At 41.6% G+C, this 25,014-nt stretch overlaps 2 protein-coding genes across 2 annotated transcripts in view; both read left to right on the top strand.

The window, feature by feature from the left end:
* LOC138949527 (DNA (cytosine-5)-methyltransferase 1-like) overlaps positions 1-25,014 on the top strand; it is a 350,084-nt gene that overhangs the window by 79,176 nt on the left and 245,894 nt on the right. The window lies entirely within an intron of this gene.
* Positions 1-25,014, top strand: part of LOC138948347 (multiple epidermal growth factor-like domains protein 10) — a gene marked incomplete at its 5' end in the record, with an annotated part of 269,682 nt that overhangs the window by 36,787 nt on the left and 207,881 nt on the right. Inside the window, 1 exon segment of the mRNA XM_070319878.1 lies at positions 21,011-21,244. Within this exon segment, the coding sequence (XP_070175979.1) occupies positions 21,011-21,244 (234 nt within the window).

The following is a 25,014-nucleotide window of genomic DNA, read 5'->3' as shown; positions in this document are numbered from 1 at the left end:
ATCTCAGCTCCTAGGTCACCTCCTGCATCTCAGCTCCTAGGTCACCTCCTGCATCTCAGCTCCTAGGTCACCTCCTGCATCTCAGCTCCTAGGTCACCTCCTGCATCTCAGCTCCTAGGTCACCTCCTGTGTCTCAGCTCCTAGGTCACCTCCTGCATCTCAGCTCCTAGGTCACCTCCTGCGTCTCAGCTCCTAGGTCACCTCCTGCATCTCAGCTCCTAGGTCACCTCCTGCATCTCAGCTCCTAGGTCACCTCCTGCATCTCAGCTCCTAGGTCACCTCCTGCATCTCAGCTCCTAGGTCACCTCCTGCATCTCAGCTCCTAGGTCACCTCCTGTGTCTCAGCTCCTAGGTCACCTCCTGCATCTCAGCTCCTAGGTCACCTCCTGCTTCTCAGCTCCTAGGTCACCTCCTGTGTCTCAGCTCCTAGGTCACCTCCTGCGTCTCAGCTCCTAGGTCACCTCCTGTGTCTCAGCTCCTAGGTCACCTCCTGCATCTCAGCTCCTAGGTCACCTCCTGCATCTCAGCTCCTAGGTCACCTCCTGCATCTCAGCTCCTAGGTCACCTCCTGCATCTCAGCTCCTAGGTCACCTCCTGCATCTCAGCTCCTAGGTCACCTCCTGCATCTCAGCTCCTAGGTCACCTCCTGTGTCTCAGCTCCTAGGTCACCTCCTGCATCTCAGCTCGTAGGTCACCTCCTGTGTCTCAGCTCCTAGGTCACCTCCTGTGTCTCAGCTCCTAGGTCACCTCCTGCATCTCAGCTCCTAGGTCACCTCCTGTGTCTCAGCTCCTAGGTCACCTCCTGCATCTCAGCTCCTAGGTCACCTCCTGCATCTCAGCTCCTAGGTCACCTCCTGCATCTCAGCTCCTAGGTCACCTCCTGTGTCTCAGCTCCTGGGTCAGCTCTAGCCACAAAAATTTAGACGTCACAGACACGTCAACACAGATACAAGCCTTTTTCTTTAAGCTGCATATAACTTTTGACACATTGACCTCAGCAATCTGATAAAATATTTTTTATTCACATATAAATGACTTACTTCATGTCTCGAAGTGCCAGCTCCAACTCGCGCTCACACCCGGATTCTGCCATCGCTGCAAGAAGTCGGTGAAGGGAGAAACTCGATGCACCCACTGAAGTTGCGCTGTGGGTTTCCCTGAACCCACCCCGTCGTTAGAGAAATAAACGGTAAAAACCCTCTTTCAAATGTATGGGTTCAGACAAACCCGCATCGTCGGGCGTGTGTAGTCAAAAGCGGCATCCGGCAAAGGTTAACAGCGACATCATACATCAGAAATTCCTAATATTTGACACAAAGATGCACATGTATCATATCTACAATCATATAGAGCGATTTTTTTTACAACAGACTACAGTTGAATTTTATAATCTTTTGTCATATGAATGAACGAATTTCTCACTGCATATTCATTACAATAATTAATTTAACTTCAACTGTAGTTGTTTAAAAAAACAACAAGAGGCGAAGCCTTCAAGGCTCACGTAAGAAATCGACAAACAGTAACACAAACTCAATCACTCCGTCACACATACACACACACACACAATAAGCATAGGTGACACTGTGCAAGAAAGCGAGACACTAGATCTAGATCTGTTTGTCTGTATGTAGCCTACTTACAGGGACACGACTGCCAACTAGTCTCGGCCCGCTAAAAATAACAATGACCGAGACTTTCAGTAATTCCTTCGCGTGACGTATAACCCTCTTACGCCATAATGTGACGTCTTCAAATGTTAAAGTTTCTACCACAGAAATACACACGCACGCACGCACGCACAGACAGACAAAGTTACGATCGCATAGGCTACACTTACGTGAGCCAATGATTGTAGATATAATACATGTGTATCCTTGTGCCAAATATTCTGAATTTCTGATGTATGATGTTGCTGTAAAGCCGTTTTCTAGAAATCCCATATGACGCTGTAAATGCCAGTTTTTATCGCAACAGCAGTCAATATCGATCCATAATGTTTTCATTCATTTTAATAAGTCATTTCAATAAATACCCAGAAAACTAAGTTATTCCTTGACTGTATTCTTCAAGTTTAAGTTTGGTAATTTTACTGCCGCACATTGCCTTAAGTCATAAATAAAGGGTTCCAGTAACATACCATTCTTCTTTATTGATTATGAACGTTGGAAGGTTACATGTTGGATCTGTTTTAAAAATATATTTCCTTGATGTGTTGTACTAAGATCAGCCGTCTGCTTGGACATATACTAAAGATCCACTACCTGGCTGCTGTCTGCGGAAAATCGATTAATTCATAGAAAAATATGCCTTACAGGGAAGCAGCTAGCCGGTTGACTGACACTGTACATGTGTTTGTGTAGAGGTGTTCTTATTGCATGTTCAAGCCAGGACAGATGGTGACCTGAAACATTCCTGAAACATATGCAAGATTGCTACTTTTAAGCTTAGGTGCAAGTGTGATGATATATTTGTTTGACTGATTATGGGCATTAAAATAAAACTGCAAAAAAAATACTTACACTTGAGATCTGATTTTGTGTGTGTCTGTGTGTGTGTGCGCATGAGGGTGTTGTGTGGGCCATTTGACATACTTGCAGAAGAAACAAACAGAGGTAACTGATAAACTGCATTTATTAACACAAAGATGTAAACAAAGTGAGTTCACACATTTCACAAAAGTAAAACAAGGCAGTCTCACATGCATTCACAATATTTAGTACTCACATGAATGGCCAAAGATTATAGGCTGAGAATGCAAGTTCTAATTTGGCACATTTGTACATGTAGCTGCATCCGCTAGACATATATATCCATCTTACAATAAAAAAAAACAACTAGTGGTTAGGACATCGGCCTGAAAATCTAGGTCCTAGGTTCGAATCTCTGCAGAGGCATTTAATTTGTCCCCTCGGTTGAAATACAAATGCTCAATCCAGAGAGAGCAACCGTAAAGTTACCAGCGTAAAAGTAAAGCGTTGAATGCAGCTATGAAGGTCATGCCAGCAGTGTGGGTCAAGATTCAGGCCGCCTTCTATGCACATAATTATGTGTAGGATTATTAATTTATCTTTACAAACACATAATCCCCAATAGTCATACAGTGGAACCCCCCTTTTAAGACCCCCTCCATTTTAAGACCTTGTTTTCTCAGACTTTCTCTTCATAACCTCTGTAAATTTACCTCCATTTTAAGACACCCTCCTTTTCAAGACCTGATTTTCTCAGATTTCTGGAGGTCTTAAAAGGGGGGTTCCACAGTAGCTGTAAGACATAATTTTGTTTAAAACACTTATGCCTTTTGGGGGAAATAAATTAATAAGAAAAGACATCACCACACTAAGAAGTCAGGGTGGTGACTTTTGCTATGTGACCAAGTGGAAGGATTTTCTTATCCCATGCAAAAAGCCTGATGAAGGTCTGACACAGTGAGGCGAAGTGTTTTAATGAGGCAGAGCAGGCCTTTAAAAAATAAGTTCACCACATCCAAGTGAAAGACACAATCTTGGCAGGCTGTATTACAAAAGCAACATTTCAGCACAGCATAAGAATGAATTGAACCATCCAGGATGCACCAGAACGACCCAAAAACAGAATAAATGAAAAATGTTCACAAGATAAAGTACTGACTAGGATTCAAAGGAAGAAAAAGTCATAGGTTAACACATTTCATGTGCATAATGCAGTTAAAAGATCTAAATTCTAATATTGCAAACAAAGTCTATACATGAACACGCATTGACTGAAACATACACACACATCTCCCAAAGCTAAGCCTGTGTGTAAAATACTGCCTCTGAACAGCTTAACTTAAAGCACTCAAACAACATAAAAGATAATACCACTTTATGTAGTAAAAACAAACAAACCGCTGTTTGCTGTAAGAAAATATCTGCATACCAAACACTACCTGTATTTAGCTGAATTGACAACTTACATAAGTCAAAATGTACCCTTGATCCACACCGCACCACACATTATTTGTGTAGAATGTTATTGTTAATGTGTTACATGTTCATTTCACCACTAAGGCAACAGAAAACCTCTGTAAGTGTAAGCATTTTCAGATGGACTATATTAAAGCAGTTCTGGTAGCACCGTCAGCACAGAATGGACTGAATCTGATCATCATCCGCAGCAAAGCCAGGCACCACTCTGCAAGCTGCCTGCACGTCATATCTCGGCACCTCACTTCCTGGAAAATAAAGAAAATGTATTACTGAGCACATCCAGACTTTGCTGTGCGTTGATGGGGATATGTTTTGGGTATCGAGAAGAGGGTGTGTGTTGGGGGTGGGGGTGCGGGAAGGTGGGTAGGAAGTAATACTTGTTCTTCACAAGATCAGTGGGGTGGAGAATAGTGTGGGTGATACTGACAGTGACAACTATGAACTAAACTGTAAACATTGTTCTGTGAAATTACAGGTGCCATCATTCCTTCCTGTGAAAACCATTTATTTCATGGATATATTTATACTTTCATCATTAAAATTAAAAAGATTTCCCCACAAGAACCTTTCTAACAACATGATATCTTGTTATGCTGCTGATGTGAGCAGCTTTTCTGGAATCGTGGAATGTGATGGAAAGTTACTATTTTTTTAATTCAGCATGAGCCCTCATCCCACACACATATTTTAGCGTTGACACCTTACAGTTTTGTTGAGAAATGTGATGTGAATTCATTCAGAAAATTCTAACTCTGCCCAGGGGTAGTCAGGGTGTTGAATGTACAATAGAAGTAGGTATCCAAGTACACAGGCGGTATTACAATTTACATTGTAACTCTTATTCCATGTAAAAAAAAAATAATTAAAAAAACTGGCCAGATCTGTGATTGTGAGCCAAGGAAAGGACTGACTGTATTTAAAATAATTCCAGTAATGAGTAAATCTTTCATTCTAGCTATTTCATGATTTACTTTCTTGCATCGCAATAGTTCAATGTTCATACAGACAGTATAATGCACTTTATGAGTATAGGGTTGCAACAAACTTTAAGATTGGAAGGAGAGAGAAAATAAAGATATTTGTACCATTAGGCCAAACAAAATATAGGTGTGGTTAAGGTAACATAGCCAAATTAAATAGGGTAGGAAGGTAGGCAATCACTTTTTATTTTTATACTTTTTTTTCTTAATAGCAGAGCAACCAAGCGTGTAGCACTCGCAACCGAAGAAGATGCCGCCATTTTTGTCATGGCAAGCGTCTGTTGGGCCTTTTTTTTTTAGTAATTTCCCTTGCATCGTCTGTCGTCTGCATGACGACTCGAGCGCTTTCGCTTTCATTTCGTTTTCAGCACTCGTTTTCTTGTTTTCATTTTTTTTTTTGGACAAATGTAATAAAAAGTTATAGGGTTGGCCCCTAAAAATAGGGTAGGTCGGGTCACCGTAACCACACCTATTATTTTGTGTATACAAAATACATCATACCAATTACCATGCACAGTATTACTATGCATAGATCAAATGTATTTATTTATTTATTTATTAAGGAGATTTCTATAGCGCATAACTAAAAGCACTATGCGCTTTACAATATCACTAGGTATAAGCACACGCAAACATACTCTGATTAAATAGAACTTAGCCTAACAAGACATGCTAAGAACACTAAACATTTGAGTTCATACAAAAATAAAGAATTAAATTAGATACTGGACAAACGGTTAAAATAAGCTTAAGGCCTACACCGACTACAATGGAGTATTTCAAATATAAAAATGTAGTTAATTGTAAAAGGCAGTGCATAAAACTCCAGAATCATAAGAAGGTCGAACAAATAAAAAAGAAACATAAAAGGCTATTTTGCTATAATTACGTTCTTCTTGTCAAAGAGAAGTTTTGCGTCCCGTCAAGGGACTACGTGAAAGTGTGTCAAACGCAGTGGCGTATCCGTTAAGTCCTTTGTGTTTATCAAGGGTATGAGAGGTTTGTGATCTGTGCAAAATACGAACGTTTCAATGCCAACCATGTATCTCTCAAATTTCTCACACGCCCACACTATCTTTCTCAATCTGAGCGTTGTGTTCGTCAGCCACAGGACGAAGTACCTCTTCGAGTTTCTCGTAATTGAGATATGTAATAAAGTGTTCTTTGTCTATGTCTATGTTCATGCAACAACACTGCGCCCAGTTCGTAACTGCTTGCGTCAGCGCTCACAGTCGTTGGATCAAATAACGCCAAGGTAGGTGCTGTAGTCAGTAAGCGCTTCACTTTGGCGAACGCCTCTGCCTGTTCTGGTCCCCACGACCACACACTTTCTTTCGTCAGTAGCTGGTTCAATGGTCTCAGGACTGAAGACAGGTTTGGGAGATAGCGACCAAGATAGTTCACCATACCCAGGTACCACAGGCACTCGTCACGAGGTGGGCGGGGCCTATGTCTTGGATGTCACTTGTGATGGACGGTCGTCTTTTCTTATGGTTTATACAAGGTATGATACTGAGTCTCTCGACCTCGTCGGCAAACTTCGCATTCCTGCCATACACAGCTTAGCAAAGCAAAACAACGGCTATGATAACATTAAGTAGACATAAGTCACATTAAACTATCAGGCAGCGACAGACTTATACCAATTAGACGTTGCTACGGCTGTTATTTTGCAAAACGGCACGGATTTTGGCACACAAAAACCCACGTTGTTCTAGACCGAACGGAAGTTACGTATGACTTACTTCCCCTTATAATCAAACCGAGACAACAAGCTGTGCCTTCATTGGCTGAAGGAAAAATATTGCGCGAAATCTGACGTGTAGATCTGTTGTAGATTTGAGAAAACATAAGAAGGTTGGTTATGTGTACTAACGTTGCAATCTTGAATGCAATGTAGTAAGATTGTTTTTGTTGCTCGAGACTGGTATTTTTATGGAGTTTTTCTCAATGTCTGTTCAAAATTGCGCACCATAAGAGAGAGGGAGGGAGATAGAGAGGAAAGAAAGAAATTTTGTTTCCCATCCACATCAGTTACGGGTTGGTTGTTGATGTAAAAGAATAGCAAAAGAGTCAGGTCAGATAATGCACACAGCACGAGACGTTTGCAGAGAAGGATGTAGCATTTTACTCATCAGGGTTTTTGCATGCTTACAGTGTGTTCTTTCTTGCTATTTTTCATCAATGAACATAATGCCACAGCAAAACATTTAACCCAATTGTACTGTGTGGTTTATGTTGAGAGTGAAGTTAAGATTTATTTTTTTCAAGAAGTGGACTCTGCAGTCTGCTAAGTTCAGGCTATCCACATAATCAAATTTGCAGGCTTAGGTTCCCAGTTAGCTAGGACACAACGAGCAAGTGACATATGTGTACAGTACAGAGTAGGGCAACCAAGCTTGACCCATCTGTGCAATTATAAGTTGATCAAAATGCAAATCGAATTGATTGAAAATTAAGCAGATAATACCCTCCTGCTGCAGATTTTATGCACACATTTTTTCTGCAAAGTAACTTATTGTTTACAGGTTCTAGTATTCATCACAAGATATATTCTTATTCATATTTTGATTTTCAGAAGCCATATACTCAGGATCATTCCACATCTCATACCTGCATGTGCATACTTCCAAACGATTGAAGAAGTCACACATGAGTAATTATATCATGATCCTTCATATATATTTATTTCAAATTAAATCTTTCAGGAAACACCTACATATTTACTACCATACAATTTAGCAACAACAATATAGAGAAAGAGACACTTAACTGCAACATGCAAGCATTCATTTTTGTATTCAAGAAACATGCAAGTATACACCCTTCTTTCGTCTTTCAATAGACATTTTCCGAAAAAGATTGTGTTTGAGTGTTTATGGAGTAGTTTTATTTCTGGATGGTGAGCCCAGATAAAAAAAATAAAAAAACCACACACACACATCGTCTGTTCAGAGCCACAACCATATATCTCCAAAACGGCCATTTTGAGAAATCGCACTTCAAATATTCAAAGGGCTATGTAAATTCAAATATGTCGGAACTCTCTAATTTTTCTCACTGTAAGGAAAGATTTCCTTAATCTAAACCATCAATACAAGTTTGGGAGAGAAAAAACAAACACAACTGACCAAAATGTGCAATTGAAATGTTTATTTCGTTGTGGCATGGGCATACATGAAGATAGCCGACAAGAAGCTCGGGCCACAACGACACATCCACTGTTGGATCGTTGTGGCGGGAGAAATGGCGCGAGTACTTGGTGAAAAGTTCCAGCTACAACCCAACATAGCGCTGATGCCTGGTTGTGGCGTGTTAGAGTGGTCATATTTCGCCTGCGTTTAATCCAGCCACAACCCGACATAGCGCTGTTGCATGGTGGTGGCGTGTTAGAGTGGTCATATTTCGCCTGCGTTTAATCCAGCCACAACCCGACATAGCGCTGTTGCATGGTGGTGGCGTGTTAGAGTGGTCATATTTCGCCTGCGTTTTACCTTCCACAAGCTAACAACCATCTGTTATAATACTGCACGGCATACTGCTTTAATGTTGGTGAACAAACTTTTCTTTGCAACAACCCGATAGCATGCTAATAGATGGTTGTATAATGAAGTATTCGCCATGTTTTCCAATATTTACTTTCTGGCACAAAACATGACGTCTTTGCCAGCAATAACAATAATAGTCTGCATGTGAATTACGTGGCTTTTTGTTATCACTAACGTGACACATTCGGGTACTGCTTAGGTCTAAATAAATATATTTTTCTGGGTATGGTAAAACATATTGGGGTAGGCAGGTCGGGAACTTTTTTAAACACAAAAGAGAATGAGAAAAAAAAACCAGGTTTAAAATCACAACAAAACAGTCTAGTTAGTCGACAAAAATAGGTTTTGTGGGATTACAAGTTACATACACTTAAGTTATTGGTGCACAATAGAATCAAAACTTATTCATGCAATGAAAAATCATGTAGGCCTTACCTTAAAGTCTTCTCCCAAGATTTGTGTTATTGTCATGAAGTGGGTTGTAGTGTGAATAAAGGATCTTTTCTGAAAACGTGTTCTGCCCTATCTTTTTACACTGACTTCAAACTTCACACCAACACACTCCAAACACAGAATTTTGGGAGGATGCAGACTTATTATTTCCTCACCAAAATATAACACAATTCTTCACTTCAAATACATCAATACGAATTAACTTCTTGAACACACAGTTCACACAACATATAGCATTCATTCAATGCATGTAAATACATAGTATAAAGATACTTTCTCAAAGATAGATTAACGCACAAGATAAGGGGCTGACAGACACTCACGAGTTCGTATCACGGCTCACTGCATGTCGTATCACGGCTCACTGCATGTCGTATCACGGCTCACTGCATGTCGTCATTTACACATCCTTGTGTCGCTGAATCCCGTAGATGATGAATTCCCAGAAACTTTCCTTATAGGTGCCAACACACACCTTTCACGTTTCTCCCCGAGAAACATTTCCGCCATTAGCGAAATAAACCGTCGCCTCTGCGACCGGTAACGATGGAGACTCCGCCGTCAAGCCATCTCTGCGCCGATGTGGTCTCTTCCCCCACCATCGCCCCGCATTCTCCCGTGTAAGGTCCCTCCCTTGTCCACGCCATGGAAACTCCTCATGGAAACTCCTAAAGAATTAACCCAAGTCTTAATACACATTCTCTTTAACCATCTCCTCTTCCTAAACTAAAGTCATGTAAGATCTCTCTCGTTCATTCTACACTCACATTCCGTCCACAGACAAAATCCAACTATACTTCATCCATGAATCACTTAATCCATCACTGACACTACCACACATAGTATCACTGTCTTAAACATAACATAAATGCGTAACAGCAATTATGTTCAAGAATTTACCAACGAAAACCATAACATAATCACAACAAGAATTCTCTCAAAACTTCACACTAGAATTTAGTGCACTTTGTATACACTAACCTTTACATTCCAGCTATGTATTCCAACTTCAATAATATACAACATAGTAAATCATTTACCTTAAGAGACCCGTCTCTTGAAAGAGTACTTGTTCCCAGAACAAGACCGACACGCGCTGACAACCTTCCCGGTTGAAAATCTCAAACGCTGTGACGTTATTTACCCCAGACCAGCTACAGTTCTCATAAACACAATTCATGTCAAACTATGGTTTTCTCGTGCAACGCACAAAACCCGTGATAACGCCTCTCCGGTCACCTACGCATCGCACTTCAATATTTAGGGAGGTTAAAAACACGACGTGGTTTCACATCACAAATATGCTACTCACATCTTTGTGACAGTTATATCCACATGAAAATCCACAAACACGACACTTTGACACACTTTGGTCTCCAAATATCCGTCGAATGAAAAACGCACAACACGCACGTTACAAATTGTGAAGCTGTCTGTTCAGTTTTACAGTTCAACCAGAGGTGACGGTGATTTTGGCAAAGTATGCTAAGCAGCTCTTTTTGGATTGCACTGTTTGGAAAAACAAATAATAGATCTATTATAAAAGACAGACACTTCCCTTCCGGTTGCGCGCTCGGGTCGAGCGGCTGTGTTTGTCTTCGCGCTCCAGATTTTCTTGCATTTTCTGGCTTTCTCTATGGATATATATGTGGATATCGTTTTCTGAAGTGGTATTACATTCGCAGGAACGATTGTGGTGTGCTTTCAGTGCAACAAAGTGAGTGAACCTCTTTACTTTTCTCGCCTTTCTATTTACCTGTTGTGTGTTAGTGTGCGAGTGAACTGTCATCATGGCCGCCATGGCTGACGCGAACGGTGCAGACAATGAAGGCGGTGACAGTGTCGCACGTGCTCCACCCGTTTTCATTCTTGTCAAACACTTGCCACCCGACACAGCTGGCGCTTACACGGTCCACGAGTTATGTGCAGCAGCCGAGGTGCAGTGTGGATACGCCTCGATCATTGGGGCACAACGTATAGGAGGGCTGGGGAGGATTTACCCCAAGACCCAAGACTCGCGCAACAAACTCCTCACACGGGGGATCGAAATTCGCGGGCATCTTCTCACATTGTGTGACAAAAACCCGTTTCTACTCCGGGCAAACGGACAAGAAGTTCAAACTACGAGGTTAACAGTCGGGAATGTTCCGATCTCGGTAGCAAACAGCGACATAGAGAGTAAAATAGTAGACATGGGCTGCAAATTGCAGTCAAAGCTGATGATGGAGAGGGATAGAGACGATCGAGGAGGGCTCACGCGATGGTTGACAGGCCGGAGGTTTGTTTACATTGAGATTCCCCCCTCCCCCCTTCCCTCTAAGGCCTCCATTGGTGGATTCACTGCCTCGTTTTTCCACCGGGAGCAGAAATCAGCGCCTGAACGTTCCAAGTGTACTAACTGTCATTTGGTCATGCGGCTTTCACCTGCACCCAAGAGGTGGTGTGTCGTTCATGTCACAACTCGGGCCACAAGGTTGGCGACCCCCTCTGTTCCCTTCCCCGGGACCCCCCGCCGGCTCATACCCCTTCTTCCTTCAACCCTCCCTCGTCTGCTCCCCCTCCTCCCCCTCCACCTCCCCCCCATTCTGCTGCTGTGCTGGGGACCCAGAACGCTGGTACGTCTGTGCCCACCTGGCCTCTGTTCAGTAACACCATGCCCCCACCTGTTACCCCCTCTACACCCCCCTCCACCCCGGCCAGACGCGCAAGGAACTCACTTAAACAATCATTTCTTTCACAAGTCAGATCACGCTCATGTCCCCCAAACAAGCGTCAGCACCCCTCACCAGAGACAGACATGGAATCGTCCAAGTCCGCCCGCGTTGAGACAGGAGGGGAATCCCCTCCTCTGAGTGGGGCGACACGGATCGCACGTGAGACCGAGAACGAGACGACCGACACGGACAACCAAGCAGTGAGCGTGACTGAGGAGACCGAGACCTGATTTTGTCTCATCCATGGTTACTTGCGGTTAACGGACTGGCCTGCCCCACGGACTTACGAGTACTCACACCGATTTTACCATATATGTAACTTTTGATTGATTAATATGAATTAATATGGATACTATCAAAATATGTTCTGTTAACATACACGGATTGAGAAATGCGATAAAAAGAAAAACGTTTTTCAATAACAAAAAGAAAGAAAAAACAGATATAATATGCGTACAAGAGTCTTATATTACTGACGACGTTAAGGAACTATGGGAAAAAGAATGGGGAGGGAATATGTTTTATTCCACTGTCTCCAACCACAGTATGGGTCAGCTAGTTTTAGTGAATAAGAACTTTCAACATGATGTAAAATGTGTGTTTAAAACAGACCGAATGTTAGGTGTAGAAATTCAGATAGATGATAAGAAACTGTATGTAATCAATGTGTATTCCCCAACAATAGTGAATGAGAAAGAACCTTTTCTTAAAAAATGAAGTACCCACATTGAAACGATTGAAACAGATGACGTTATTGTATGTGGAGATTTCAATTGTGTTCTGTCAAATTCACTTGATGTAATTTGTGGTGATGATCATGCACAGAAAGCTATAGACAATTTTAAACGTTTTTTGAGTGACTGTCAGCTGGATGATATGTGGAGACTCTTTAACCCAGATTGCAAAGAATTTACGTGGAGTCGCAAGAACCCATTTATAGCAAGAAGACTTGATTACATTTTAGCCTCTAGTGGAGTGGTCGACCACGCCAGCGATTGTATTATACAGTCAGTGGCTCATTCAGATCACCGACAGGTCATCTTGACCTACAAAGTAACGCACGTGTTGCGTGGTCCATCATACTGGAAGTTTAATGATAGCCTACTGCACGATAAAGCATTAGTTGACAACATCAATATATTTCTTAAAAAATATGAAGAAGAATCAAGTAATGAAGATGCACAAATAAGATGGGATATATGTAAAATAAAAATAAGAGAGATGTGTATATCGTATTCTAGAGAAAAGAAAACTCTCAGTATAAACAAACACACCCTTTTACAACAGCAGTTAAATGAAACGGACATACTTTTGGCTCTGGACCCCAGTAACGCCAGACTGGTGACTAAGCGAGAGCACATCAAGCAGGAGCTAGAACTATTTACAATACAAGAAGCTAAAGGGGCACAAATTAGATCTAGGATAAAATTCATTGAGGAGGGTGAGAAAAACACGCGTTATTTCCTAAACTTAGAGAAAGCTCACGCAAAAAATAAGATACTAGATAGAATACAAATAACAGAGAATGAATTTATTACAAGTCAGTCTGAAATATTAAAGGAACAAACCCGCTTCTTTACTAACAGATACACTAAAAACACCAATTTTAATAACTTTCTTGGGGACGAATTTTTAAAAAACACTGACATCCCAAAATTATCAGAGGAGCAAAAGGGCAGTATTGATCAAGAAATTACAGAAAAAGAACTCCTTATTGCACTTAAGGGAATGCGAAGTAATTCTGCTCCAGGATTGGATGGAATAACAACCAATTTCATAAAGTTCTTTTGGAGTAATATAAACAAAATGTTATTATCCTCTTTTTGGTCAGCCTTTGAAAAAGGGGAACTATCTGTATCCCAGAAGCGAGCAGCAATCACACTGATACACAAAGGAAAGGGGTTGAAACGAGAGCACCTAAATAACTGGCGTCCTATATCTGTAACGAACACCGACTATAAACTATTAGCGAAAAGCCTTGCAAACAGATTAAATCAAGTCGTCAATTACTTAATAAGTGAAGATCAAGTTGGGTTTTTAAAAAAAAGAAATTCCAGCACTGTTATTAGAATGATTGATGACGTCATTGAATATATGAATAACAGTAATCAACCAGGTATTTTAATGGCGCTAGACTACAGAGCTGCTTTTGACACGATATCTAAAGAATATATGCTCTGGGCGTTCCAAAAGTTCGGATTTGGTAAACATTTTATTAGGTGGGTCGATACTTTAACAAAAAATACAGAGAGTAGTATTAATTACATGGGATGGATCTCGAGTCCATTCCCATGTGATGCTGGAATAAGACAAGGATGTCCATTTTCGCCATTAGCCTTTGTTCTGGCCCTCGAAGTGTTAGCAATCAAAATCCGTGCAGATCAAGATGTTAAAGGGATTAAACTGCCAAGGAGTTCTGATAGACATGGTGAAATTCTTAAACTACTTATGTATGCTGACGACATTAGTTTCTTCCTACAAGATGAGAAAGACCTAAGAAACGTATTACATCTTATAACTCAGTTTTCAAAATTTTCAGGGTTAGCAATGAATGATCAAAAGACAGAAGCAATGTGGCTTGGTATAAATAATTTTTCTGCTGACCGACCATGTAATATTATTTGGAAAAAACAAATCAAAATCTTAGGAATTCATTTCAACAACTCTGTCCCAGCCTCCAACATAGAAGAAAACTGGGAACCTAAACTACATAAAGTAAATTCATTAATAGCAACATGGTCGAAAAGAAACCTAAGTATAATGGGGAACATTTGTATAGTCAAAACATTAATGTTGTCACAGTTTACTTACGCACTGCAATCTCTATGTGCCACAGAAAACTTCCTCAATAAGCTAAATTCATCTCTATTCCGATTTATCTGGAAGAAAAAATATTCAAACAAAAGAGCTTATGAAAAAGTTAATAGAAAAGTAATGTGCCAAGAGACAAATCTTGGAGGTCTGAAAATGATTAATGTCAAAGATGTACAAACATCATTTCTAATTTCATGGATTATGAGGCTGCTGGACGGAAGTAACGCAAAGTGGCAACAGATTCCATTAGCATCCTTTTTAAATCTGGGCGAACGCTTATGCTGTCTGCGCTCAAATGTGAGTGCAGAAAATTTTAAAGGACTAGGTGCCATAAAGCAATATTTCTGGAAACAAGCTTTTATCACCTGGCTAAACAATAAACACAAGATCAAAGAAATAAGCAGTAATGAACAGCAGATAAGTGTACGCAATCAAACCTTATGGAATAATACAAATATAAGGTACAGGAAGCAAACGCTATACATGAATGACTGGATAAAGGCTAAAATATGCGTTGTTAAAGATGTTTTTAACGATAACGACATGTGCTCTTTTGAGGAAATATGTGAACGAACTGGATATAAACAGTCTCGCCTATTTGAATATAATGCAATGCAGACTGCCATTAAAGCTCTATTATTGCGTGATATGGGTCAGGCCCGTTCTGATCATATGCCATTTATACAATTATCTCCACGCCAAATTCGCCTAAAGATGTTAAATTATGAGATAAAGGAGCCAAGCTCAGCTGGATTTTGGTCGAACAAATTAAATATTACATTAGAAGATAAACACTGGAAATTAGCTAACGAATGCTCGACAGAAACCCGTCTTCGTCTATTGCATTGGAAAATTTTACACAATATATATCCCACCAATATTTTGCTACATAAGATGGGAATTCGTCAAACAAATCTTTGTCAGTATTGTAACGAAACCGACTTCATCGAACACTTTTTTTGGCAGTGTAGAGCAGTGCAACCCATATGGCAGGAATGTCAAGGGTACATATTTAAATGTACAGGCAAAAATATAAAGTTAAGCTGCGAAGAGGCTCTTTTGGGGTATTTCACACGTGATATCCCCAGAGAGAAAACCTTCATAATTAATCACCTTATATTGATATCGAAAATGTGCATAAGCCAGTTTAAGTACGGAAATCCAAAAACTAACATGAAGATCTTATTTCAGAACCAAGCTCGACTTCGAAATTTCTAGTAAAATTGAACTGTGTATAAGAATATAGATAACTAGTAGTATTGTGCTGTTAATGTACAGTTATTTATATATGCGCTGTATGATGCTGTGCTGAAAACTAGTACTGTAATTGGTAATTTGTAAATTCTCGCCTTTGTCTATCGAGCGTTGGATTAATTAACTTGTTATGTATTGTCCCGCTGAAAATTTATTATATAACATAATTATGGGAACAACAACAACAACAACAACACACACACACACACACGCACACACACACACACACACACACACACACACACACACACACACACACACACACGCACATACACGCAAACATTAGTTAAATTGTTGTTGAATTAAAAAGTAATTTAATGGAAATGTAACCTGTAATGTAAAAGAAAACAAAATTAAAATTTCATTAAAAAAAAAAGACCAATGAAGAAGGATATGCTCACCGCCCAAAAAGAAAGAACGAAAAAAAAAAAAAAAAAAAAAGACGAAAGAGGCAAAAAAGATGGGTTGAAGCAGCCTTGCATGCAACTGAGGTCAAAAAAAAAAAAAAAAAAAAAAAGACAGACACTTGCTCAAATGCACACGATATGAAACCCCAGAATTGTTTGTTGAGTATTCAACACAGGCTATAGTGTCTTTCTGCACCCTCTACTCTAATCCAAAATAAAATGCAACGATTAGTCTTCGTCGGTGTCTATGTCTTCAGTGATATCGGGTTCAGGCAGGCGGTCTCGTGCGTGACTGTCACAAGGGAGAGACCTGTACAGATGGTGATGCTTTTCCTGTATAATGTTAAGCCGACAGAGGTCGAGTAGATCAGCCTTCTTGGCGGCTGAGAGAGTTATCCTTTCGGTGTAGCGGTGGGGAATCTCTCCAATGATGGTGACTGTCACAGGCCCACGACCACGACGACTGGATCCGTGTCTGATCTTTAGCTGCCTGAAGGGATCAGACATCCTGTACTTGAAGTAGATGGTGTCTTCTTCTCCCTTCAAGTACTGGAGCCACTTAATTTTCATCCAGTTAATGCGGTTTCCCTCCCCATCTGTTTTGCTGTTACGAAAGCATGATGTTGCAACAGCTTTGAAGTCGAGAACGTCGCTGAACTCTAATTCTTCCACAACATAGGCCTGTTTCGGCTGGGCACATTCCATCACAGTTTTCCACTGGTCAGGAATCTGCACCTTGCAGTTCCGTTTCAAGTTTGCACTTTCAATGGTGGAGTGCATGCTGTCGCACTCCATGTGAGTATGGCCAGATTCAAGAAACTTTTGGTCAATGATTTGCAGGTTGGGTAGATGCTGTGCAGCATTGAGGAGTCCCACGGATACAAACTTGTTTCTATTCTGGCCAGAACATGTGTCAGAGTACAACACAGCATGCTTCACTTGTGGCAATGCTTTCAGGTGACGCAACAGGCACGTGGCTATTTCACATGACCCTTTGTGGCCATGGGTCTCATCCCATACAAAACACTTTCCATCTTTGCTTGTGTGACAGGGTGACCAGTCACCAACTGTAGAGCAAGCAGTTGTCATTGGCCAGTTTAGTCTTTGTTGCCGATCAGTTTGTGTTAGGTGTCTATTCATTATCTGTTAACAACAACAAAAGTACTGGTGTGCACCAGCCGTGTCCAGCCAGCTGCAGACAATTAAATCTCCTGCTGGGTGAAAGAAGTTCCTTATCTCTTTTTGAAGTGGGCGGTGCACTTGTCACATGCTTGCCGTAGACGAGACCTCGGGCCCCAGGTGGTCGTTATGTAATGTGCCGCCAGCCAGACTGGTATCTCGGGCCAGCCGGGGTTTGTCAAGTGGGTGTCATTCCTTTTGATCGGGTAGATCATAGGAGATGCCAGGTGGCTTGGAAGGTTTTGGTCCCTTACCCCCCCTTCTTTGTTTACTTGTTTGACCAATGCGATGCGATGTCAGTTTTGTTAGCTAACTTTTGATTGGATGTTGTGACTCTAGCTAAACTTTAGTTGCATGCCAGAGTGTGAAAGAGAACACTGCGAGACACGGGAGAGAGCGGACGTATTTTGTTGTGTGCTCCACTAACTGAGAAGATGTAGTGTATTGCGCATTGTGTTGTGCCACCCGGCTTCGGTCGGGTAGGCGAAGTTGTATTTGGAAGATGCTAGACACAGAAATAAAGTGTGCCATGCCATTAGTACTACGTTGTCACAATGTCATCTGTTGTGGATGAAATGGAGAGAAAGACGTGTATGTCTTTGATCGTGTGTCCACGTGAGTGAAAGTCCAATGAGTCCGTAACACAGAGAAGAGAAAACAAAAGAACATTCTTTTCCGAACCTCTACACTTGCAAGGCAATAGACAGTCAGGTTATATACTGCAAGTTTACGTTTGTAATAAGTCTGGCTCACCTGATTGCATGGCGTGGATAAAACTGCCTGCAGATCGAATGTCACCACCTCCAAATTGACATCTTCCTGAGCCAGGGCTTTGTCGTTTTCCTTCTCTGCCCTGCTTTCGCGCTTTCGATGTTGGTGCTCTTCGTAATCCTGTTTTAGTGTTTCCGTTAAGGTGTTGTTTTGCTTTGCCTCATCGTGTTGGTAGCACAGGAGACATTGATCTTTCTTTGGCTTGTGAAACGAGAGATTGTATTCATTGTCAAATATGTTTCTGTACATGCTACTGCTCACAGGAACAACTCCATCTTTTGCGCACAAATCTGTGTACATCCGGTACCTTCTGCTCACGTTTAGTGTGGCATCGAGAAACCTCTTGCTAGAATTCATTCTGCAGTAGTGCGATTCCAAGGATGGAAACGATTCAATATGGCCCTTGACGCGTTGCCTGTCTTCTTCTTTGGTCTTGTTTACAGATTCGTGTCTTCCTCTGCCATCGTTGCCACAAAAGGTACCATCTTGAGAGTTCTCCAGTGCATGTTGCATAAAAGCATGTCAATACACAGTGAGCCCAAAAAAGAATTTCTTGCAAACCTGAATTCTTTGTCTATCGACTGTCAGAAAAAAACTTGCGGGTTACATGTCTTTTCTTTGACTTTGGTGCCATTGTTGCTTCATCAAGTATTGTCACAGTGTTTTTTGCCTCGACATGTCTGCAAACGAAATCTTTCTGTCGGTGATAGCTATCAAGCCCGTAGAAAGTTCACGCTGTTGTTGCACTTCAGACTACAGTTGCTGCAGTCTACCGGCTTCATTTCCTTTGTCACCTTTCTCCTGCTGTTGACAAATTCCTTCCCTTCAAGTTTCATTTTCTTCCTTTCATTCTTCTTCCATGCTGTTGGATTATACTGCCGTTTTCGGCCACGCTTTTTGGGAGGTGTATCATAGACAGTTGTTGAAGGCATGGAAGGATAAGTAACACTGCTGGATGACGATTCGCTGACATGATCGTCATTAAAGGATTGACAAGGGGGCGTGTGAGTTTCGGCATCTTCTGTTGATCCAGTAGAGGGGACGTGTGAGTTTCGGCATCTTTTGTTGATCCAGGTAGGAGAGGGGGCGTGTGAGTTTCGGCATCTTCTGTTGATCCAGGTAGGAGAGGGGGCGTGTGAGTAGGGAACCCTATAGGTTTGAATACTTAACAGTGGAACCCTATATGTTTGAATACTTAACACTGGATCCCTATAGGTTTGAATTCTTTCTTTCTTTATTTGGTGTTTAACGTCGTTTTCAACCACGAAGGTTATATCGCGACGAGATAGGTTTGAATACTTAACAGTGGAACCCTATAGGTTTGAATACTTAACAGTGGAACCCTATAGGTTTGAATACTTAACAGTGGAACCCTCCTTTGAAGACCTAAACAATCTGAGAAAAACAGGTCTGAAAAGGAGAAAGTCTGAAGGGGAGATGTGGCACAACAAATTAAATCTGAATATTTGCAATTTTTGGGAAATATTGGGGTTGAAAAAAAGCACCTGCATGCCCAGTTTTGACCAAGCATAAAATTGTGTCTTGAAAAACGACCAATCTCTTAAAAACAAAAGTACGATAATGGCACCCAATGCTCTATGAAATCAAAAAGACTTTTGCAAATTACTCCCAGGTATCTCGACTTATGCAATGCCATTTTGACAAAATTACCCAAGTTCCAATTCAGAAGCATTAAGTGAGAGTAAATATATGTTTTCATAAAAAAATACCCAATCAGGCTTGCATTATAGTCAATAACAAAAATAATGGATGAATTTAAAAACAACCTGGTTGTAGGAATCAGGAAAAATCAATACTAACTCCTTCAAAAGGAACGTTGTAGCTCTACCACAAGTAGATCTGAAGGAAAGTCCATGTCCGTGGTGTTACCGTCCTTGAAAAAACCAAGTTCTGAGAAAATTGCAATTGATAGTTTGTGAACTGTTTCTCTACGCATAGTGAAAACAGACTGCGGAATTGGTCCTGTGCTTGCGTGTATACACGAAGGGGGATAAGGCACTAGCAGATCTGCACATAGGTTGACCTGGGAGATCGGAACAATCTCCACCTTAACCCACCAAGCGCGGCCGGGATTCGAACCCACGACCTTCAGTTTTGGAGGCTGGCGTCTTACCACCAAGCCATTACGCCCGACGGCTATAATTATATGATTATATTTTCAGTAAACTGGCTTTCTTGTTGTTGTTTTCTTAACTTCTGATTTGAAAAAGTTTACTTTAATATATATATTTGAATTTGCCTTACAAAAAAATAGTATTAATTTGTGTATGTATTTGAGACTGTGCCAAAAGGTGACGTTTTCATGTCAGTATGTCCCAAATGACATCACCAGTACATTTTTCATTCTATCTAATCTGTTTTCGTTCTATTTTTTCTAATAACATGCGTTAACAATTGATTGCCAACTGGAATGGAAGAGCACAAAAAGTGTAACTTGATATGTAGTTTCTCTAGAGGGAAAAACATCTTCCACTTTCATGTCAGTGTGTCCCATGCAACATACATTTGCCAAACAGCTATGTGCAAGTAGATTATTTGTTAGTGGTATAGAAAATACTGATCAACAATTAAAGTCAGTTTTCACATTCATTTTCTACCTATTTCTTATTTGTTTATTCTGTTGGCAATGGTGAAATGTCAGCAATCGTGTGTCATTCGGGACAGTAGACATGACACCTGACCTTTTGGCACAGTCTCATTTGTTTAGTATTGTAGGTTGACTTGGAACTATATTTGCATTAACGTTGAATAGATAGAGATTACAAAATGCTCTATTTTTAACTCACATTGGTAATCTTTCGCAACTTTTCTTGTTTAGTAGGTACCTCGGTGCCCCACTAAACAAAGAAAGTCGCAAGGGATTGCCAATATGGGTTACAAAGTTAATTTAGCTTGAAAAAAAACACGTTTTCCCCTCAGGCAATAAACTGGACCGATTTGATGTGTTCGTGGAGAACGAGGGCATGCTCACGTTGTCGAGTCCAACGAAGAAGTGCGCCGAACACCAAAACGCAGAAATGGAAAACGCCGCTGTAGCTGAGTTGACCTGCGATAGCAGCAAGGACAACAAAGGTCAGTTCGTCATCCTGGTCGCCCCCAGCCCTCACCTGTTGGAGATCTGCGAGGTGCGCGTCATTGGATACAGCACCATTGGTGAGACACACCCTACACCCACTTGAAACACCTCTGACAGGTGCGCGTCATAAGACACACCTACATAGTTGAGACACCCCGACACCCTACACACTCTTTAAACACCTGTGACAGGTGCGCGTCATAAGACACACCTACATAGTTGAGACACCCCGACACCCTACACACTCTTTAAACACCTGTGACAGGTGCGTGTCATCAGACACACCTACATAGTTGAGACACCCCGACACCCTACACACTCTTTAAACACCTGTGACAGGTGCGCGTCATAAGACACACCTACATAGTTGAGACACCCCGTCACCCTACACACTCTTTAAACACCTGTGACAGGTGCGCGTCATAAGACACACCTACATAGTTGAGACACCCCGACACCCTACACACTTTAAACACCTGTGACAGGTGCGCGTCATCAGACACACCTACATAGTTGAGACACCCCGACACCCTACACACTCTTTAAACACCTGTGACAGGTGCGCGTCATAAGACACACCTACATAGTTGAGACACCCCGACACCCTACACACTCTTTAAACACCTGTGACAGGTGCGCGTCATAAGACACACCTACATAGTTGAGACACCTCGACACCCTACACACTCTTTAAACACCTGTGACAGGTGCGCGTCATAAGACACACCTACATAGTTGAGACACCGCAACACTCTACACACTCTTTAAACACCTGTGCCAGGTGGGCGTCATAAGACACACCAACATAGTTGAGACACCCCGACACCCTACACACTCTTTAAACACATGTGACAGGTGTGCGTCAAAAGACACACCTACATAGTTGAGACACCTCGACACCCTACACACTCTTTAAACACCTGTGACAGGTGCGCGTCATAAGACACACCTACATAGTTAAGACACCCAGACACCCTACACACTCTTTAAACACCTGTGACAGGTGCGCGTCATAAGACACACCTACATAGTTGAGACACCCCGACACCCTACACACTCTTTAAACACCTGTGACAGGTGCGCGTCATAAGACACACCTACATAGTTGAGACACCCCGACACCCTACACACTCTTTAAACACCTGTGACAGGTGCGCGTCATAAGACACACCTACATAGTTGAGACACCCAGACACCCTACACACTCTTTAAACACCTGTGACAGGTGCGCGTCATAAGACACACCTACATAGTTGAGACACCCCGACACCCTACACACTCTTTAAACACCTGTGACAGGTGCGCGTCATAAGACACACCTACATAGTTGAGACACCCCGTCACCCTATACACTCTTTAAACACATGTGACAGGTGCGCGTCATAAGACACACCTACATAGTTGAGACACCTCGACACCCTACACACTCTTTAAACACCTGTGACAGGTGCGCATCATGAGACACACCTAAATAGTTAAGACACCCCGACACCCTACACACTATTTAAACACCTGTGACAGGTGCGCATCATAAGACACACCTACATAGTTGAGACACCCCGACACCCTACACACTCTTTAAACACATGTGACAGGTGCGCGTCATAAGACACACCTACATAGTTGAGACACCTCGACACCCTACACACTCTTTAAACACCTGTGACAGGTGCGCGTCATGAGACACACCTACATAGTTAAGACACCCCGACACCCTACACACTATTTAAACACCTGTGACAGGTGAGCGTCATAAGACACACCTACATAGTTGAGACACCCCGACACCCTACACACTCTTTAACCCTTTCACTGCCACAATATAATAGCCTTTTGGTATTGCTGTGTGCCAGGCCAAAATTAAGTTTTTTTGGGTAGGTTAACTAATCTGTTCACTGCTCATTCATTTATTGAGATATCTCCTAGATATTTGGCATGTTTTTTATATTTAGTCAAGTTTTGACTAAATATTTTAACATCGAGGGGGAATCGAAACGAGGGTCGTGGTGTATGTGCATGCGTGTGTGTGTGCGTGCGCGTGTGTGTGTGTGTGTGTGTGTGTGTGTGTGTGTGTGTGTGTGTGTGTGTGTAGAGCGATTCAGACTAAACTACTGGACCGATCTTTATGAAATTTGACATGAGAGTTCCTGGGTATGAAATCCCCGAACGTTTTTTTCATTTTTTTGATAAATGTCTTTGATGACGTCATATCCGGCTTTTCGTGAAAGTTGAGGCGGCACTGTCACGCCCTCATTTTTCAACCAAATTGGTTGAAATTTTGGTCAAGTAATCTTCGACGAAGCCCGGGGTTCGGTATTGCATTTCAGCTTGGTGGCTTAAAAATTAATTAATGACTTTGGTCATTAAAAATCGGAAAATTGTAAAAAAAAAAATAAAAATTTATAAAACGATCCAAATTTACGTTTATCTTATTTTCCATCATTTGCTGATTCCAAAAACATATAAATATGTTATATTCGGATTAAAAACAAGCTCTGAAAATTAAATATATAAAAATTATTATCAAAACTAAATTGTCCAAATCAATTTAAACACACTTTCATCTTATTCCTTGTCGGTTCCTGATTCCAAAAACATATAGATATGATATGTTTCGATTAAAAACACGCTCAGAAAGTTAAAACAAAGAGAGGTACAGAAAAGCGTGCTATCCTTCTTAGCGCAACTACTACCCCGCTCTTCTTGTCAATTTCACTGCCTTTGCCATGAGCGGTGGCCTGACGATGCTACGAGTAAAATGGCATTGCGTTCAGTTTCATTCTGTGAGTTCGACAGCTACTTGACTAAATATTGTATTTTCGCCTTACGCGACTTGTTTTATAATACCCTTGGCTATTATGTGATATCAAAATAATAGGATTTTGTTAAAAATGTTTTTGTAAATATTGATATAATGAACATTTTTTTCCACAAAACAAACAGGTTTCGGACACACACACATACATTGCAGCAAATAAAACAACACAAAACACTGCAAAAACAGGTGAAAGTGTATAATGAAAATGAAGTCAAACATCTGGTACTCACATTACAGCCATCAAAAGTGTTCTGTGTGGTAAATCCATAAATGAATAAGGGTACCACGCCCCATTCCTTGGCCACACCCCATTCCTCGGCCACGCCGCCCCCGCGAACTCGAGCCCCCAGTCCTCCTACCCCGACCTCTCACGACAGGAGGGGGTGCGGTACTTGTGCTAGGAATAGCATGGTCAGAAACTTCGGCAGCATCAGACTCAGTCTCGGAGTCACTTTCAGTTTCCTTTTCGAAGTTCGAGCCATTTTCGTCTTCATCACCCACAGCCTCCGACAAAAGAGGCTGGTGCTGGTTGTTGTCTGTCTCATCGTCGTCGGAATCGCTGTCATCTAGTCCTCCTAAGTCTTCATCGCCACTATCATTGTCGTTCAACACTTCTTGCAGAGCTTTTAGCGCACTGTAGCGCTTAAAGACAGGCCTGCGGGTTGAACTTCGACTTTTGTCCGCCATCTTGAATACGATTATAGGTCTGGAACTTTCTCCGAGTTTTCCTTACGTGATACGAACTTCTGCGGACGGTCCAAGGGAAATAACTACTTTTTAGCAACCCTATACTAGAGCTTGGACCAGTTTTCCACGCTTACCTCCCCTTTAAAATTTCGCCGACACAAATCCCACGTATGAGACACGGTTATGGGCGTACGACAAACCGAAAATGACCACGTATTACACACGGGGTGGGCAGTGAAGGGGTTAAACACCTGTGACAGGTGCGCGTCATAAGACACACCTACATAGTTGAGACACCCCGACACCCTACACACTCTTTAAACACCTGTGACAGGTGCGCGT

The sequence above is a fragment of the Littorina saxatilis genome, linkage group LG15 (genome assembly GCF_037325665.1).
Source record: "Littorina saxatilis isolate snail1 linkage group LG15, US_GU_Lsax_2.0, whole genome shotgun sequence".
Taxonomy (NCBI): Eukaryota; Metazoa; Mollusca; class Gastropoda; order Littorinimorpha; family Littorinidae; genus Littorina; species Littorina saxatilis.
The sequence above is the reverse complement of the archived record's forward strand: the minus strand, read 5'-3'. Positions and strand labels throughout refer to the sequence as shown.